We start from the raw sequence: 16,993 nt of genomic DNA, 5'->3' as shown, positions 1-16,993 counted from the left end.
CTCCCCTCCCCCTGCTTCTTGGCGGTATGCTGAGGTGCTCCTGTGTCTGCCTCTCTCTGCCTCCTGCCGCCTTTCGATAATGTACGCCCATCTCGTCACTTTCCGCTGTCCTCCGCCACCACCTCTCCTTCTCGACGGCACGGCTCAGCACGCCGGCTCCTTGCCGCAGGCCCCCTTCCCCTCTTTTGGGCTTTGTGGGGCGCCGTCAAGAAGCAACCTCGAGACGAGCGTGCGCATCTCCGTGCCGAAGTGCAGCCATGAGCGGCAGACTACACCCCGCCCGCCGTGGCCTGCGTTACAAGAGGCGCCATCGACGACCAATTCTCCTAGGCGGTGTGTGCGTGTTAGTGTGCCTTGTGCTCGGCCTCCTCGTGCTGCATCACACTTCCTCAAGCGATGTAGCAGAGCCCACGGTTTCGATGACGCCAGTGCCACCCTCATCGCTGTCGCCTCGATTGACTGAGCAGGCAATACCAGGACCGCCAATCTCCACTCTCGCCTTCACTGACGCCTCTCCTAGCACTCTCACTTCCATCACCACCGCGGCACCGCTGCCGCGTCCCGCTGTGGACGAGGGGAGCAATGCCGCGCATGCAGCGGGAGAGGCCCCAACTGAGACCACGCACATCATCTCCGACGCTCCACAACCCACGGAGAGATCACAGCGCGACGCAGACGAGTTACACAACCGATACGCGGCAGAGATCGCGCAACTCGACGTCCTCGATGTCTTTCCGCTCCGCCCTCACGAGCGCCGCATCTCGTTTATCGAGTTTGCGCGCTGTCTTGCCACCCGTCTCTCCGTCAGCCCCGACACGGGAGTAGAGGTGGAGCGGGATGACCTCGCCTCCGACCGGTACGCACCCTTTCTCATCTCCGTCACCCTCGAGAACACGCAGGATCTTAAGGCGCTCATCTGCAACTTGACGATGCCCTACCGCTACATCGTACTCGCTCAAAACGGCGACACGCCAGAGGTGACGCCTTTTTTTCACCTGCTGCGCCGCGTGTTCGCCTTCACGAGGCGGCTGACGGTTTTCCAGTTTCCCGACAACATTGGCTACGCCGGCGCCGTCAATGCCGGTCTGCGTGAGGCCCTCCGCCACCCGTTCAGCGAGGTGCCCTTTCTCCACATTGTGCACAACGACGTGCGTTTCTTGTTCGCGTCGCTCGAACAGGCTGTGGCAGGCGCCTACCAGACGACAGCGAGGGACAAGGATATGATTGAAGCCCTGGAGGAGGAGGTTGCGACAGAGCCGAACGAGTACACGCCGCTGATCCGGCAACCCGACGGCTTGCGCACGCCGCTTCTGCCGGGTATCCCGCTTCCCCAGCAACATGACCGCAAACTGGTTGTCGTCACGTCCGCGCTGTTGCCGGACCGTGTTCGGTACATGACCCCGTCCAGGCGCGCGGAGCTGATGGTGGGGTACACGTCCTTCATGTTCGCCAACAGCCGCGGCGAGTACACGAGCGTTTTCCTTTCGCGCCTGGCTGTGCTGACGGTCGGCTTCTTTGACGAGAATTTCTTTCCCATCCTTTACGACGACACGGACTACCGCTGGCGTGCACACCTGCTCGGCTTCGTTGAAGACTATAACGCTGCGATGAACAACCAGGTCATCTCCTTCGACCTCGACTGCGTCAACCAAGCCACGAGCGACGTCGACGGCGATGACAATGCGGAGGGTCGATTCGGGGGGCTTCGCAAGGCAGCTACGGGGCCGACGCTGTCCCCGGACGGCAAGGCCCTTCGACGTGAGTGCCGCAAGGCTTTCTATGCCGGGGTGCAGTACGCGTATATGCAGCAGAAGTGGGGCGTGGAGTCCATGACGGAGCTCATGCAGGCGTACACAAAGCGGGAACCCTTTAGCGCCGAGGCGTTCGCTGGTAAACGGCGCCTGCCGCTGGACGCGTGGGTGGTGGATAGGAGCCGGCTGACGAACCTGCGGACGTGGCTGCGCGACGTGGGGCGGCGCATCCTTGACGTGGAGAGCTATAACACGGACGTCATTCTGCGGGCTGTCAGTCCTTAGGCCAGTAGGCGGAAAGCTGAAGTGGGTGGGTGAAGAAGGATGGACGGGAGAGTACCGCTGGGAAGGGGGGGGCTTGTGTTTTCCTTGGACCGCACCGTTGACCTTCCAGAGCCATCCTGTCCAACTTCGTGACGCCGCCCCTGTCCGCATCTCTTCCACGCCCTCTCACTGCTCTTTCATGCCTCTTATCATATTCCTTCTGTTGCAGCGTGATGCTACCTCGGTCGCAGCAGCGGACAGCAGCAGCGTTACCAATGTAGCGAGCAGCTCTCACGGGTGCGCTGACGTCCGGCGCTCTCTCATGCTGTGCCGCGTCTTCCTCTCTACATTTTTGTTGTCGTTTCCTTTTCGGGTTTGGCATGTGCGACGTGAGGGACGGGCGAGGGGGTGGGGGAAGAGCGAAAGAGACGAGGGCGCGAGCGAGTCACGCGTTGATAAGAGGGGGAGAGGGCCATCCCACAGTGAGCCATCCCGCGAATAGGCGCTATTGCTCTGACCAACTTGCTGGCTGGCTCCGCACTCTGCTGCCCCCTCGTCGCTGGCTCTTGTTCTCTCCTCCGCTTCCCCTCCCTTGCCCTTTTCTCGTCCAACACAGAAGTCTGGTCACACAAGAAAAAAGGCCGCAACACACCGTGTGGGCGACAGCGATGGGAGGCGAACCGATAATACAGACGTCTCTCTCTCTGAGAAATCGGCGAGAGGAGAGCGTAGGGAGGAGGTCGTTGATCTGTATAGTGCTGCCCTACCAGGGTAGTTGGATGGGCTTCAGGGACTGTCTGTCTGCGCATAATGTGTAGGTGTGTATGGATCCCTTGCACCGACCCATGTGATGCGATCTCTCTCTCCCTTTTTCGGACTCCCTCCTCCGTACACGTGCGCTGTGCCGTTGCGATGACAGCTGTTACTGCGGTTTCCTTCTCCTATTGGCCGCCTCTTGTCTTACGTTTCACCGTGTGCCGCCGTGGGAGCGAGATATACACACTCACCCACAAACACAGAGACTGACAGACCCCCGCAACCTCGCGCGCACACGTGTTGATGCAACGTGAAGGCGACGTTGCACTTTTCTCGCCGCCCCCCTCTTTTCTCCCTTGTGTTGGTGTGTGCGTGTGCGTGTGTGCTGCTGTGGATGTGCTCCCCGCACCTCTGCTGAGGTGCCGCAATCGACCCCCCCCCCACACACCCAGGCATACCTAGAATAGACATACACCCACGCTCATAGAAGAGGTACATGCTTTTGTGCATCAAGAGTAGCCACAAAAACCGCCACGAAAGCAGTGCTGCCGCTGCCGTCATCGTAGACCCCTCCCTTCTCCACGCGTAGAGACGCAAACGACCGCCCCTTGTCTACGTGGCCGCGTAGCTCAAGCTAAATGGAGACTATCGCCGTAGAAGCCAGTCCGTGCGACCTCCATCATGCCCTTGGATCCGTTCCGTCTGGCGACCCTTCACTAAAAGATGCCACCCTGCTTTGCGTTGCTTCAAGTGCGTGTTCCTGCGAAGTGGCGCCATCTACCAACGAAGCACCCGACGCCACCGCAGCGGGCCGTTCTTGTGGTGCTGGCGCTCCCGCTTGGCTCTCTGCGACAGTGACGTGCACGTTGGACGTGCTCATCCAGGTGCATCCTTCTCTCTCACGAGGCAGGTTTTCTGATCTCCTAGGCAAATGCCATGGCGTCACCGTGAAGAAGTCGAAACCGCACTTCGCGCGCGTCACCTGCTGTAACGCTCGTGATCTTTGTGAGCTACACGACGGACTCATCACACTACCGCTCTCTCCTGCGGACATTGTCGCGACGGATGTGAGCACCTGCAGCACTCGCGTGAAGGCTTCCACTTTGTCAAGCGTGTGGTCAGGTGAAAGGGCGCGAGGCAAGAGCGCTCAGATCAGCATCGTCGATGGCACTGACGGCCGAGCCTTGGAGGCGGCGATCGCCAGCGCTGAAGAGGCGAATTGTTGCTCCGCGAACGCGGTTTGTTGCGCACCTGAGTACCTTGGCATCCTCAGGGAGATGAGGTTGGTGTGTGTGGCCAGGAGCCTGCCGACTGTCGCCCTTCTCGTTCGATTTCCGCAGCGGTGCCGTCGCGCGCTCGTACTGCTGCGCCCCTCGGTCAGCAGGCGGCACAAGAAGCATAGGGTGACCTACCATGCATCTCTGCGCTTCGTCAGTGAGGGCGTGCAGCGCGTGGCGCTGATGCCCATGGGGGACGCAGCTGTGCTGCTGGCCGATACGTTCATTCACGACGCGGCACTATCTGCGTGTGCGTCTGCCGGGGACGGCGGTGCCTCGGCGACGCTGGTGTTGCGCGGGAGCTATCTCTCCCTGCACGACGGAGAGCAGCAAAGTGGTGCGCTGCAGCCGCTGCTCCTTCATCTTGGGCTGCGCGGCGCGACAGCTCGTCAGCGCGTCCTTCGGTCTCTGCTGCATTGCCACGTTACAGGGGCGTGGTATCGTCTGCGGTTTCCCGCACGCGGCGCCAGCCGAGTGCCCTGCTGCCGTTCTGTCGTCTCGGAGCTTGCGCTCTACACCAGCGAAGGTCACATGCTGGTGTTTGAGTCTTTCGTGACCGACAAGGCGCACTACGCGTTGACTTTGGCGGGCAGAGACGACCCATCTATGACTGTCATTTACACATGCTGCGTCGGGACTCGCCTGCTGTTCTCGAAGCTGGACACGTCCGCCGCCGCAGAATCCATTGCCGTCTCTCGGCCCTGTGATGGCGTCTGCGGCGGCGCCCTCCTCGTCGCACCGCCGTGGGGATTTACCGACCAGTGGCGCCACTCTACATGGATGGAAAGGGCGCTGGCGCTCGCCACAACACCGTCTGTCGCTGTATCGGGTGTGCTCGTCTCGGGCGAGGGAGGCCGTCGCCGTCGACGGCACCGCGCCTCTTCGGTGCTGGCCATGAGCCCTAACCGGGGTGTGTGGCTGCTCCGAACAGATTCGCAGCTCTGCGTGGCGAGCGTCCCCACAGGCACAGGTGCAATGGGGGAGCATGGTGACGCGGTGTCGACCCTTGTCAGTGCAGTGAAGCTGGATCCCTCGCACGCTCTCCACGACGCACAGTACGTGGGATGCGGTGGCCATGCCGGTTTCTTGCTGCTGTGCCGGCGCAACAGTGCGGGTGCAGCTGAGCCGTGGGACATGACCTCAGCGATGAGCCCCGTGACGGTCGCCTCAGCCGTTGGGGATCGCTTCGTCCACTGCTCGCGTCCGCAGAGTCCTCTGCAGCTTCTGTTCCTCTCCCTCACGGCAATTGGGACGGCTGCTGCTGCTTCTGCCTCCGACGCGGCCATCTCGCCCTTGATGCCGGTGCCGCTGATTTCTTCCTCGCTTCTCGCGTCGCTGCCACCCTCCTTTGCCCATCCGTCGAGTCGGCTGCGCCTCGTCTGCGCAGTTTCTGCCGCCGACACGCCGGACTCGATGGTAGCGTCCGAGAACCTCAGTGACACCCTTTACGTTGCCATCAGCAGTAGTGGCGATGCTCGTTGCGCGTGGACAGCGACGGTGTGCCTCCCGTCTGTGTGGCCGTCGTGCACATCGCTGTTCCATCTCTGCCCCAACGAGTGTAGCGGGGTCACCAGAGGAGCAGGCACCGCTACTGGCGGAGCGTGCCAGGCCGCGCCGACGCTGCAGTGGACCGCCCACGCGCTGAGCGCTCTGTTCCCGCACACATGTCTGATGGCAGGCGGTAACGAGGTCAGGGCGTGGAAGGCAGCGGTGCAGGGCACCACCGCTTCTTCCCTCGGAAAGACGTCGCCGTCCGCAGTTGCATCTGAGGAGGAGTGGCGGCTGGAGGCGGTGCTGTTAGAGTTAGATTATCCATACAAACACGGCACGACGTCGGCTGCTGCTGCTGCTGCCTTGGACGTGGCTCTTGGTCGGGGTCCCCATGCGGACGGCGCGGCGTTGTACTACCCTGCGGCTGCAGTTGCGTTTCACGACGCGTTGCACGCTCTTCTGCATGCGTGCTTCTGCGGGGAGGCAGCGAGTACAGCCGGCGCGGTCGCCGTCGTCGCCGGCTTCTCGGCTGCTCTGCGCATGAGTGGCCTCCTAGCCAGGCGCAGGGACTGCCCTGATGTCCGTGGTGACGGCGTCGTGGCCACTATGCGGATTGTGGCGTTCTTGCATGGGTGCGCACAGCTTCTCCGACACGCGATGGAGGACGTGGCAGCTGTGGGTAACGTATCGGCGCTGCAGGCCTGCGCATCCCACTTGGCTCAGACGGTGGAAGCGGGCGCAGCGCGAAGGTCACCTTCGGCGACGACGGCAACGGCGTGGGAGGTGTGGGGCCTGTTGCTGCAGCCTCTTTTCGACTTTGTGTGGGGCGTTGTGCAGGCGTACGGTGTATCGACTGAGTTGGCTGCCGGCCTGCTTGAGTACTGCAGTCCTGCGGTGCGGTCAATGGCGCATGCGAGAAGGCATTGGTGGCCTGATGCAGGCAACGCTGTCCATGACACGAAGCCCGGTAACGCTGCACTACTCAAAGTTCCCGATGAGACGCCACGCACCAGTGAACCGGCGGCCCATGCTGTGTCTACTGGATTGTCGGCGCAGCACGACGGCGTCGCGTCACCTTCCGGTCAACGCACCTCTGTGCCAACTGCCGTGTCAGTGCCCCCGGCCGCCGCTGCGATACCGTCAGTATCATCGTACACGAGCGTGGAACTGTACGAGGTGGTGCGCCGAGTGTTTCTCACGCAGGGTGCCTCAGCAGCGCTGAGTCTACTTGGCGAGCTGCAGCGACACGACAGCGCCAAGGCCGGTGTGGCGGAAATGGCGCAGATGTTGGAGGCGATGCAGGGTCGGCTTCAGGGGCCCGCCGTATGAGGGCAGCGCGCCATGTGAATGAGGGTCTCTCTCTGTGTGACTTTTCGCCCATTGCTGCTTCGCACTTCCTCCACAGCATCCCCAGAAGCGGCGCGGAGCCTTATGTCTTCCGCGTGCAGCAACGCAGTGGCCGACGACATGCATCCGACACCTCACCCATATATCCATATATATTGTGCAGTGAACGCACAGCCACCAAAGACAGGGAGAACAAACGACGCGTGCGTATATGCTCGGTAGCGACACGCCAGATGTCGCACAGCCGAACACACGAGCGCGGGTGTGAATGAAGGCCTGCACCGTGCGAGCGTGCCCCCCCCTCCCCCTCCCCCTTCCCCATACACCCGCTGTTCCTCCTCTCTCCGCTCACAGATTGCGTTATTCTGATCACCTGTGCTTTTACTTTTCGCCCGCCCTCACCCTTCTTCATTCTGCCCCTGCCTCTCTCGCTCTCCCTCACCGCGCACACGGACGTCATTGTCGTCTCGGAGTCTCGCTCTCTTCGAAAACTGAGAGACGGCGCTACCGGCGAACTTCTCCACTCAAGCCATGGTGCCCGTTTCCCATCGCTCACGCGCATCGAGCGCGACCATCGTGTCGCGTTTTCCTCCTGCACCGGCGGCGCGCGCCCTCCCCCCACCCCGGCACACTCGCTCTCTTCTGCGGCTTGCAAGAGACGTGCCTTTCCGCCAAACGCAGGTGCGAGGTGGTGGTGGGGGGCACAGACTACACCGGCAGGCTTTTGGCACCGCGTGGCGGGTCCCGGGAGGTGTACTGTGTGAGCAGCGTCTCTGTTCATAAAGATGCACTCACCGAGGAGGCGCGGGGGAATACCGATCCATCTCACCCTATTCAACCTCCATCCGCTTCTCTGTGTTTGTGCATCTCTGTCGTCACGTGCTCGTGCCGGCGTCTGATGCAGGTCCTTGAGTGTGGTGGGTGTGTTCACACGTCTTCGATATTTTCATTTCTTGTATTCCGTCTTCCCTTTTCCTTCCCCCATCGACGGCTGCTTCAGCCCTCTGCTTGTCTCCTTCGCCCCCCCCCTCCATGGTTTGCCTTCTGGCTTAGTTGTTTGTATGCTGAACGTCCTCGCACACACGCACCCATCGCCTCTCTTCCGGTTGGGTTCGGCTCCGCCTTTCACATCCGCCCCCTCCTCTTGCGTCCCTCTCGCCCACCCCGCCGAAAACGGAACCTCTCGCGCAAGTGAGTGTTTGTGCGTGAGCTCGAGGCCCTTCATTGGGCCATCCGTGGCCCAGTCCCCTACCCGAACGGCCGCACCCCGGCTCTCTGCGCGGTGCCCATGCATACATCTGCCCTCATCTTGGCTCGTGCTCTGCTCTCTTCGTTCGTGCGCATTGCGGATGCCGCACACACTGTGCAGGGCGCCCGTTTCGGATGCTAGCCGTACTCTTGTCCACGAGTCGGCGCAGAACGTCGCAGATGTCAGGCGCACCGCCCACGCCGCGGATCTCAAGGGCACTGTGGCGTACGGCCACTTCGCTCGCACTCGCTGCAGGAGCATCGTGAAAAGCCGAATGCGGGACATGGTGGCCACAGTGCAGGGGTGTGACCAGCGCCCCGTGTCTGCCGAGGCGAGCGCGGTGGGAAACAGCGTTTTCCCTCGGTCCCCCATCCCTGCACGCCTCGCCGCCCACGAACAAACCACTGCCCTCGCTGAGAATTGATCCGGTGCCGAGCTATTTCCGCCCGCTTCGCTACGCGCGCTCTGCTCGCGCATGGGACGCCATTGCTGCAGGCTGTATTGCCGAGGCGAAGCAGCTGAGCGAAACGGACAAAGACGTGGCGGCGAGGGCGGCGAGTTGCAGGCTCGGCGGCGATCCTCAGCAGGTTTTTTTTTCTGGAGTCATGCGTGATTGCAACCTGCGTCGTGCTGCACGAGCAGCACAGAGGACCTCTTCTCCCGTGCCTCCTGTGTGGCGCTGCATAACGTAGTTCTACTGGAGTGGCTGCAGCACCGTGCGCAGTCCCGCGTCGATAGGGGTCTGCAGCTTCCGCACTGCGACGTGAACCTGATGCAAGTGACTGAGAAGGAGGTGTGCTACGGGCTGCTGAAGTCGATGCAACTCATGGACTTGGTCGAGATGCACCGCTGGTACACGGTGACGCTAGCGCTATGCACATCAGACGACACCGCCTGCGGAAGCTACAGCGACCGAAGGGGTCGCACGCCGAAAGACTCCAACAAGAAGCCCAAGGCGACCGCAGGAACTTGCTGCGGCGATGACAGTGTCTGTGGCCATAGTGGCACTACACTGCCCGCAGTGGACGGGCAGGGCGGCGCTGGGGGGGGTGATTTTTCCGATTTCAGTACTGCCTCACCCACAAGCACCGACAGGGAGACCGCTGCCGAATCGGCTGCTGCTGCTGCCACTGCCGCTGGCGCTGTGTCGGCGAGTGACGAATTCGCGGTTCCGTCCAACATGCGGCTTCGCTACTTTTTTGCGCTGTGCGAGACGACGTCAGCCGACAGGCTGCTGGAGACCATGTCGCTCAGAGAATCTGCGCCACCGAGCAAGACCCGCGACCGTGGCGCTACCCCTACGGCACCACCGGCGACAGCCCCGCCTTGGCTCCCGACGCCGGCGACGACGGAAGGAAGCGGCGGCAACTGTTACACCAGCCTGGGATGACACACCTGTGGCCGGTGTATCGACCCTCGACACGCTGCGGCTGCGGAGACCACCCCAGAAAAACGATAGCGACCTTCGTAGGCGCCACCTCGCAGTGGTCTTCGAGGGACGCGGTGGCTGAAGGCGAGGAGTACAACACTCACTTCCACTCGAACGCCTCTCAAGATGGCGACGATGTGGAGGGGGAAGTGCGGTCTTCGAGGATGTGCACCACATTGCTCCCCCTCTACCGCAGGTCGATGCCTCCACTGGCTTCTAGCAGCCAGCGTTGGCCAACCATCACTACCCCGGCAAGTTCGTGGACCACATCGGCGGAGACCGCTATAGATGAGATATAGCTAGCACGGCAATGGACGCGGGGTGCCGAGGCGGCGCCATCTATACCCGTGCCTCACGCTGAATCTCCGACGACTCCTCTGTTCAGGGAGCAGGGAGGGGAGACACGCATCTGGCGCTCTCAATCTTGTACGCACACCAGCTCGTACGCACGGGCGCACACAGGCGCTTCTGGGGCATATATTGCCGTTTGTTATGTATTCTTTTCCCTCTCTGCAGCAGCGCGCGCGGACTTGGAGATTTGGGTGCTGCAGTTCCGGCGGTCTGCGCGCGCACTGCCCCTCCTTCCCCCCTCTCCCTCTGACGCATCATCGCACTGTACAGGATGCCTCTATGCTCGTCATGCTCGGATTCGAGTGTGTTTCTACATTCTTTGGGTGCTTCCCACTCATGTGTACATATTCTGTGGCGTGCGCGTTGCGGTGGTGGTGCTGGGCGGGGCGGTGATGTGACCGTCTCGTTCTCTGTACGTCTCTAGCTCTCACCTCTCTCCTCCCCCAATCTCCGCGCGCAGCCGGTGGAGTGTGCGACGACGAGCAGCCGCGTCGTTTTCGGCTGGCTGCGTACCCTTCGGTTTGACCCCTCCCCCCACCCATTTTTCTGTCTCCTTCCTCCTTCATACATGCACACGCGCGCGTATCTCGTTGTCTGGATGGGTTGTGCTGTCCTGCTCATTTCTTTGTGTCTGCGTGCGCCTCGGCTGTCCTTCTCCACGCAAACTGTTGGGACGGCGCACTCAGGACACTCGTAAGCGCCACAGGTCAACCAAAGCCTTTCCCTCCCATCCCTCCCCTAATGGCGCGGATTCCGCTAGAGCGACCGCTCATGAGCACGGCACCTCAATGCACCTTCTGCCTCAAAGGCATCGTGCGGCCAGCCGTTTGAGCACCTACGAGGGCAGCTCGAGCGACGTCACTCCTTGTCACTTGTGTTTGCACCCCGCCTCCACGCCTGCGTATCTTTTTCTACCTCCGACTGCCTCCCTCCCCCTCCGACGCTCAGAAGGCGCTTGGGGTCTCAGTCAGTCTCGCACCCACGTGTCCATCGGCCTCTGCGAGTTTTACCACCACCAGCACTGCACAAATCGCTTGAAGAGAGACGCCATTGGTGTAGGACAGAGACACACATCTTTATAGAAGGTGGTGCTTGCACTCTCTATTGTCTCCTCCTCCCGGCATGTCGGCTAAGGTGACACGAGCCTCCTCCGGCATATCGCCGTCTACCGGCGGCATCATCCCCGCCGCTGTGCCGGCTTCTGAGGGCGCCAAATCACAGGCATCCTTCGCGGTCATCGGCAGAAGCGTCGACGATGGCCACCGCCGTATACAGATTCCGTGGCGGCAGATCTCGAAGCAGCAGCTCGACAGCATCTGCCGTGCTCTGATGGATCGCGAGTCCGATACCCCTATCCACACCATCGACTTCATGGATAACCAACTGGGGCCTACGGGGGCGGCGAAGATTGCCTCCTGTCTCGAATCCTCACCGGTGACGGAGGTGTTTATCTGCTACAACGACATCGGCAAGGAGGGGTGCGACGGGCTGGCTGGGGTGGTGAACGTGTCACACAGCTTGCAGGTTCTCGATATCCGCGGTAATCACCTATCCGCGAGCGACGTGCAGCGCCTGCTGCGCTCCGTCTCCATGTCCACGGCGCTCAAGCGGCTCGGGCTGGCATCGAACAGGCTAGACCCTGAGGGGGCGGCGCTCGTGGCAAAGGCGCTGGAGCGCAACACGTACCTGTCCTCGCTTGATCTCTCCGTCAACGAGCTGGGCCCGAGTGGTGCGGAGTGTCTTGCCGGCATCCTACGTACTTCTGTATCGGTGCTGCAGGTTCTGCAGCTGCATGGCAACTACCTTGGTCCAACGGGTGTTATAGCCATCTGTGATGCCGTGAAGACGAACAGGGAGCTGAAGCGGTTGACACTGGGGAACAACCACGCCACAGACGAGGCCGCCGGCGGCATTGCCGCGATGCTCGAAGCCAATGAAACCCTCGAGGAACTCGACATCCGCCTGAACACGCTGACGGCGAACGGTGTAAGGACGATTGCGCAGCAGGGTCTTGCCAAGAACACCTCCCTCGCCGTACTGTCGCTCTCTGGAAACGAGGTTGGCCCGGTGGGAGCGAACGAGCTCACGCAGGTTCTTACCTCTCACCAGCGCAGCGTTCTGGAGAAGCTGGACTTGAGTTCGTGTGGGCTAACCGCTAGCGGCGGCTTTCGCGTTGCCAGCTTGCTCAGCACGTCCATCTCCCTCAAGGAAATCAACCTTAGCGACAACGCCCTCGACGACGAGGCAGCGGCGCGCCTCGCACAGAACATCATGGATGGCATCACCATTTCCGTCGTCGATGTCTCCTGCAACAATATCGGTGAGGAGGGCGCCTCGCAGCTCATTGATGCAGCGCTGCGGAATGCGCGGCTTGTGGCGCTGATGACGAACGGCAACAGCATCTCACGCGTTGCCCAGAAGAGACTGGACAACTTGCTGGAGGAGCGACAGGCCAAGAACCGCGCAGCAGGTCCTCAGACGGCGCTCTACCAACAGCAAAAACTCTCCTATCAGCAGCACACTGCACCCGCGGCTGCCGCATGAGACAAGGTCAGTGTACAGTGGAGAGAGAAGGATCCGCGGCGGCGGTGATGACTCTCGCACCGCCTAGTCTTTCCCTACTCCTTTGTCTCCTCCTGAGCGCATATGCCCCAACGGGTCAGACGACACGGGGTGTGACCGCTTCGGCTGTGTGTCGGGTCCATTACGTTGCGCGTTTCTTCGTGGGGTGCCTCTTGAAGCTTGAGGTAAGCGCTGCGTTGCAGTGACTGCCGCTGTGGGTTGCTGCCGATGTACATAACATGACTTTTGGTTTTCTTCTTCTGCGCCTCCGAGAAGGAATGCGAATGGGGGCGGGATGCACGGATGGTAGACGAAGGGGAGGTGATGGATAAATGGGTGTGGTGGTGGTCGTGGAGGGGGGAGGAGTGCACCCCAACACCGCCAGGAGAGGGAGAGGAGGAGGGGGAGGAGGCCGAGTATGCGTCCACGCGCTCCCCCCTTCCCCTGTTTGATGTTCGCTCTGCTTGTCCACCCCTTTTTTCTACCCCACCGTGGAATGCGCTCGAGCACCTCTGTCCTTCTTGTTCGCGTGTGCGCCTGCTGGCGCTGCGTAGCGGATGCCATGACGGTGTGACTCACTACACTGCACGGCGTCCGCCTCTCTTTCTCCCTTTTGCGCCCTACGCTACCCCCCGAATGGCGTCCTGCGCTTAAGGCGGTGCGGAGGAGAAGGGTGTTCGTAGTGCCTCCACTGTTTTCCTCCAATCCACTTTTCCCTCCCTTTCCACTGCGCACAGATCTCTCTCGTTCGCGGAGGCGCTCGGAGGCTGTGTGGCACAGCGACGCGTGCCTGTATGTCTCGGGTGCGTGCACTTTTCCCCCTTCGCTCCCGTCCTCGCTCTCTCTGTCTACCCGCTCGCCGCCTCCTGAGCATGTCTGCCACGTGGACGGTTCTGCCCACGTACTCTCTGTTTGCGTGGGTGTGCTTCCGTGTATGACACTCTGGGAGCTTGCGCTTCCTCTTGCAGAACGTTGTCGTTGAATGCAGCTGGGGGCTGCCTGGCCCTTCTGACGGCTCCTTCTCCATCCTCGCTCACCTCGCGACAGGTCCTCCGTTCTGTCTGTCCCTCCGCAGCTGCCTGCCGCTCGGGCCTCCCGCCGCACTCCCCCTCCCCACCCACTCGTTTGGTGGACTTGCGGTTGGCCCACCAGCAGCAGCGAGAGGAGACGCGGAGCATGCGGAGAGCCGCGGGGTGAAGTTGACCACGGCTCATCTCACGCTGACCGAGGCGCGCACCCATACGCGCTCGCGAATGAGGACAGCGATCTCCAAGACATCACCCCTCTCCCGACCTCTTCTCCCCCTCTCCCATACCCACACACCTCTGTCCCTTGCTTTTTCTTATCCGTGCGCACGTGTGTGCTTGAACGCGTGCTAACAAGTGTACTCTTCCCCCCTTCACACACACACACACACACACACACACACACACAGGCCTCGCCGTCTAACGACTCGCGTCTTCTCTCTCGTACATGGATGAATCCAGAAGACATTGCATCTCTCGATCGAGCCATAGAGCGCACCATCACGCATCAGCTGAGCAGCAGCCTTGCCCAGCCGCGGACAAGAGGCACATCTTATGCACATCCGGCCTCCAAGGGGCACCCGACACAGTCGTCGTCTGACTTGCCGGCTCCGTCAGCCAGCTCGCTGAACGGCAACAACGCGCCGTCACATTACCTCCCTTGCAACTACCCCAGCCGCATAACGGCTGCTCAAAAAAGGCCCCATACACCAGCGAGAGGGTCACACTTGGCAACTCCGCATGGGCAGCTAGATCAAACTCGTCGCCGTGGCAACATGGGCAAGGGGGCTGCCAACATGGTGAACAAGTTCTTCTCTCACCCGGCGGGTCGAGAGGGCGGAAAGGCGACGGATGAGCGGTACCCACGGTCGCTGCACAACGGGCAGAGTGACGTTTACTCGAGCCTCACCCATGGCGCACCGCGGCCACAAGCCGACCGTCACCACGGCAGTCGTCGCCGACGCAGCTGTGACTCGAGCGCTGATGGCGAGGATGACCACCGTGGCGCTGGCTCCGGCGCGCGCCGCCCTCGCACAGCGACCGGCTCGGTGCTCGTGGCCGCAGCCTCGGGTCCTTCGCCCGTCTTTTCACCCTCGCTGGAGGTCTCAACTGACGTTGTCCAGTCGCTGCTGCCTCCCTCCTCTCTCGCCAGATGCATCCTTGCCTTCGACGCGAAGCTGATCGAGCTCCTCTACTGTCTATCCCCTACGTCCGAGGATCGCGAGCGAATGCTGCGCGTCATTGATGACATCCGCGCGACGATGCAGCGAACCGGCATGGATATCCAGATCTACGGCAGCCTCTGCACTGGGCTTGTGATACCGGCAAGTGACGTGGACTGCGTCCTCATGCGCAGCGGCGATCAGCAGATTGCTAGTGCCATGTCGGAGAACTTGTCCTGCGCGATGCTTACAATCGCCTCCGCGGCTACAGGCTCAGTGTCTCAGAAGAGTCTCAAGATATCCCTCTCGACGGCTGTTCGAGTCGTGGCGGAGCGCATGCGGAAGAGTCAGAAATTCGCCCACGTAACCTCGATTGCCCACGCGAAGGTGCCAATAGTGAAGTGCCGCCACCGCCACGATGATGTAAAGGTGGATCTGTCGTTTGAACAGAGCGGCTGCGTGTCCTCCAACTACCTGTGCGAGCTGTTCTGCGAGCCAGGCAACGAGATGGCGCGACCATTGATCGTGCTCGTCAAGGCACTGGTGAACAACTGCGGGCTCGACGAACCGAGCATGGGCGGCCTCGGCTCCTTCCCGATCTCACTGCTCGTTCTCTGGTACCTGCAGCAGTGCGTGCGCACACGCTTCTCGGCGGAGCTGCAGCGGAGCATTGGCGCCCTTCTTGCCGGCTTCCTCAAGTACTACGGGACCGAGTTTGACTTTCGCCGCCTCGGCATCGACTTTGTTCAGCAGAAGACCTTCAACAAGCCACCGGCCGATGTCCTCTACATTGTGAACCCCATCCGCCCCGAGACGAACTGCGCAAAGGCGGCTACCCTCTTTGCCACGCGCGTCGTGCCGCTCTTCCAGCGAGCCTCGGCCACATTCGTGGGCCTGCTCGACGCCAACGCCTCCCCAGCGACAATGGAGTCCCAACTGCTTCACTACTTTGCCAAGGCCGCGTCGGGTGTGCGGAAGTGGCGGGACGTGTCGCGGCGGGCGGCGAGGGAGCTGCATCTCGTGCAAAATGTGTGGGACGCAGAAACTAACATGTACGTTGGGGGTGTCCTGTGAGGATTCACCCTGAGGAAGACTGGAAGAGCTCCACGACGAGTAAGAGCGCCTGCAGACACCCACAACTCGACGCAGGTGGCGAAGGCCACGGCGACCGATGACGCTGTCGGCAAGCTTGTGTGTCTGTGTGTGAGTGCCATCAAACGCCCCCCCCCCCCCCCCCCCGAGTTTTGCCTGCCGTCCCTCCTCCTCCCTTATCTTAGGGTGTCCCGCAGCGCCGCGTCTCCGTTCTCTGATGTTGGCGGTGCTGAAGGACATGAGGCTGGCCCCGTCGTGAAGCAGAGGGTGGGTCGGTTGGAGGAGGGAGGAAGCGTGACATCACAGCCAAGTAGAGGCACGGGGTATGCGCGAGAGTGTTTATCAATGATGTGCAGCAGCTACCTCCGGTACGCACACGCACGTCTTCGTCCCCTATGCACACGCAACTGGCTGCATCTGTTTGCGTGTAACACGATGCTACGCGGGTGCGTGACTCGAACTTTGTCGTTGCCTCCACCCCCTTCGCACCTTTCATTTTCTCCTCGCCTTGTGCTCCTCTGCTCTGTCCCATGCCTCGCTGCACAGCGCGTGTTTCTGGTGAACCGATGTGTGCTCATCGGGAGACCTAGAGAGCGTTGGTTTGCTGTGTGAGAGGAGGAGAGGTGGGTGGGTGGGTGGGGCGTTGGTGGTAGTGGTGGTGGTGGGGGGTGCAGCAGCGGAAGACGGGTTCGTGCAATGCGAGCAGATAAGTGGATGTTAAGTGGAAGCAAAAGGTATCGGGGCAGCGATACAGGGGACGACGGAGGGGTGGGCCAGCGAGTGGTGAGGCCGTGGGCCGCAGCTACGCACGTCCCGGTCGTCGCCACTGCCCCCCTTTCCCCTCTCCTGCGCCTTGGCAAAGTCGATGGATGCCGTGACCAGCATACGCGTACAAACGGGCGCGGACATCCACACTCGCCCATGCCTCACAGAGGGCACTTATCCGCACCCGTGAGCTCGCTTCTATCGCCAACAGCCTTCCCCCGCCTTCACCTTCTCTCGCCTCCTTCCCCTTCGTGCGATCTCTGCACACACGCACCCTTGTCCCTGTGTCCTCCGCCTCGCGCCCGTTTTTTGTTGCTCGTGTCCGCGATGACCATCGTGGCACACTCGCGGGCGCATGAGGCACGCTGACGGATCGCTGTGTATACATATGCGCGGCCTGTCTGTCCCTTGGCAGACGGGCTTGCTCGACTCGCCTGCCTGGGCGCAACGGAACACGTTCGTAACGCTGTG

At 61.6% G+C, this 16,993-nt stretch overlaps 4 protein-coding genes across 4 annotated transcripts; all 4 read left to right on the top strand.

Moving 5' to 3' along the window:
* Window positions 1–419: 419 nt before the first annotated feature.
* On the top strand, window positions 420–2,036 carry LMXM_26_0550 (galactofuranosyltransferase lpg1-like protein; the record flags this gene model as incomplete). The annotated part of the gene is made up of 1 exon (XM_003876307.1): window positions 420–2,036. One exon carries the CDS (start codon window positions 420–422, stop codon window positions 2,034–2,036), a length of 1,617 nt encoding a protein of 538 aa, XP_003876356.1.
* A 1,373-nt stretch (window positions 2,037–3,409) lies between these two features.
* LMXM_26_0540 (conserved hypothetical protein) lies at window positions 3,410–6,868 on the top strand (the record flags this gene model as incomplete). Its single annotated transcript, XM_003876306.1, has 1 exon — window positions 3,410–6,868. One exon carries the CDS (start codon window positions 3,410–3,412, stop codon window positions 6,866–6,868), a length of 3,459 nt encoding a protein of 1,152 aa, XP_003876355.1.
* A 4,169-nt stretch (window positions 6,869–11,037) lies between these two features.
* On the top strand, window positions 11,038–12,459 carry LMXM_26_0500 (conserved hypothetical protein; the record flags this gene model as incomplete). The annotated part of the gene is made up of 1 exon (XM_003876305.1): window positions 11,038–12,459. The coding sequence occupies one exon, from the start codon at window positions 11,038–11,040 to the stop codon at window positions 12,457–12,459; it is 1,422 nt and encodes a 473-aa protein (XP_003876354.1).
* Window positions 12,460–14,299: 1,840 nt separating this feature from the next.
* On the top strand, window positions 14,300–15,739 carry LMXM_26_0490 (DNA polymerase sigma-like protein; the record flags this gene model as incomplete). The annotated part of the gene is made up of 1 exon (XM_003876304.1): window positions 14,300–15,739. One exon carries the CDS (start codon window positions 14,300–14,302, stop codon window positions 15,737–15,739), a length of 1,440 nt encoding a protein of 479 aa, XP_003876353.1.
* Between the last annotated feature and the right edge of the window lie 1,254 nt (window positions 15,740–16,993).

This window comes from Leishmania mexicana, chromosome 26 (assembly GCF_000234665.1).
Source record: "Leishmania mexicana MHOM/GT/2001/U1103 complete genome, chromosome 26".
NCBI classification, from domain to species: domain Eukaryota; phylum Euglenozoa; class Kinetoplastea; order Trypanosomatida; family Trypanosomatidae; genus Leishmania; species Leishmania mexicana.
This window is presented reverse-complemented; position numbering and strand designations above follow the sequence as displayed.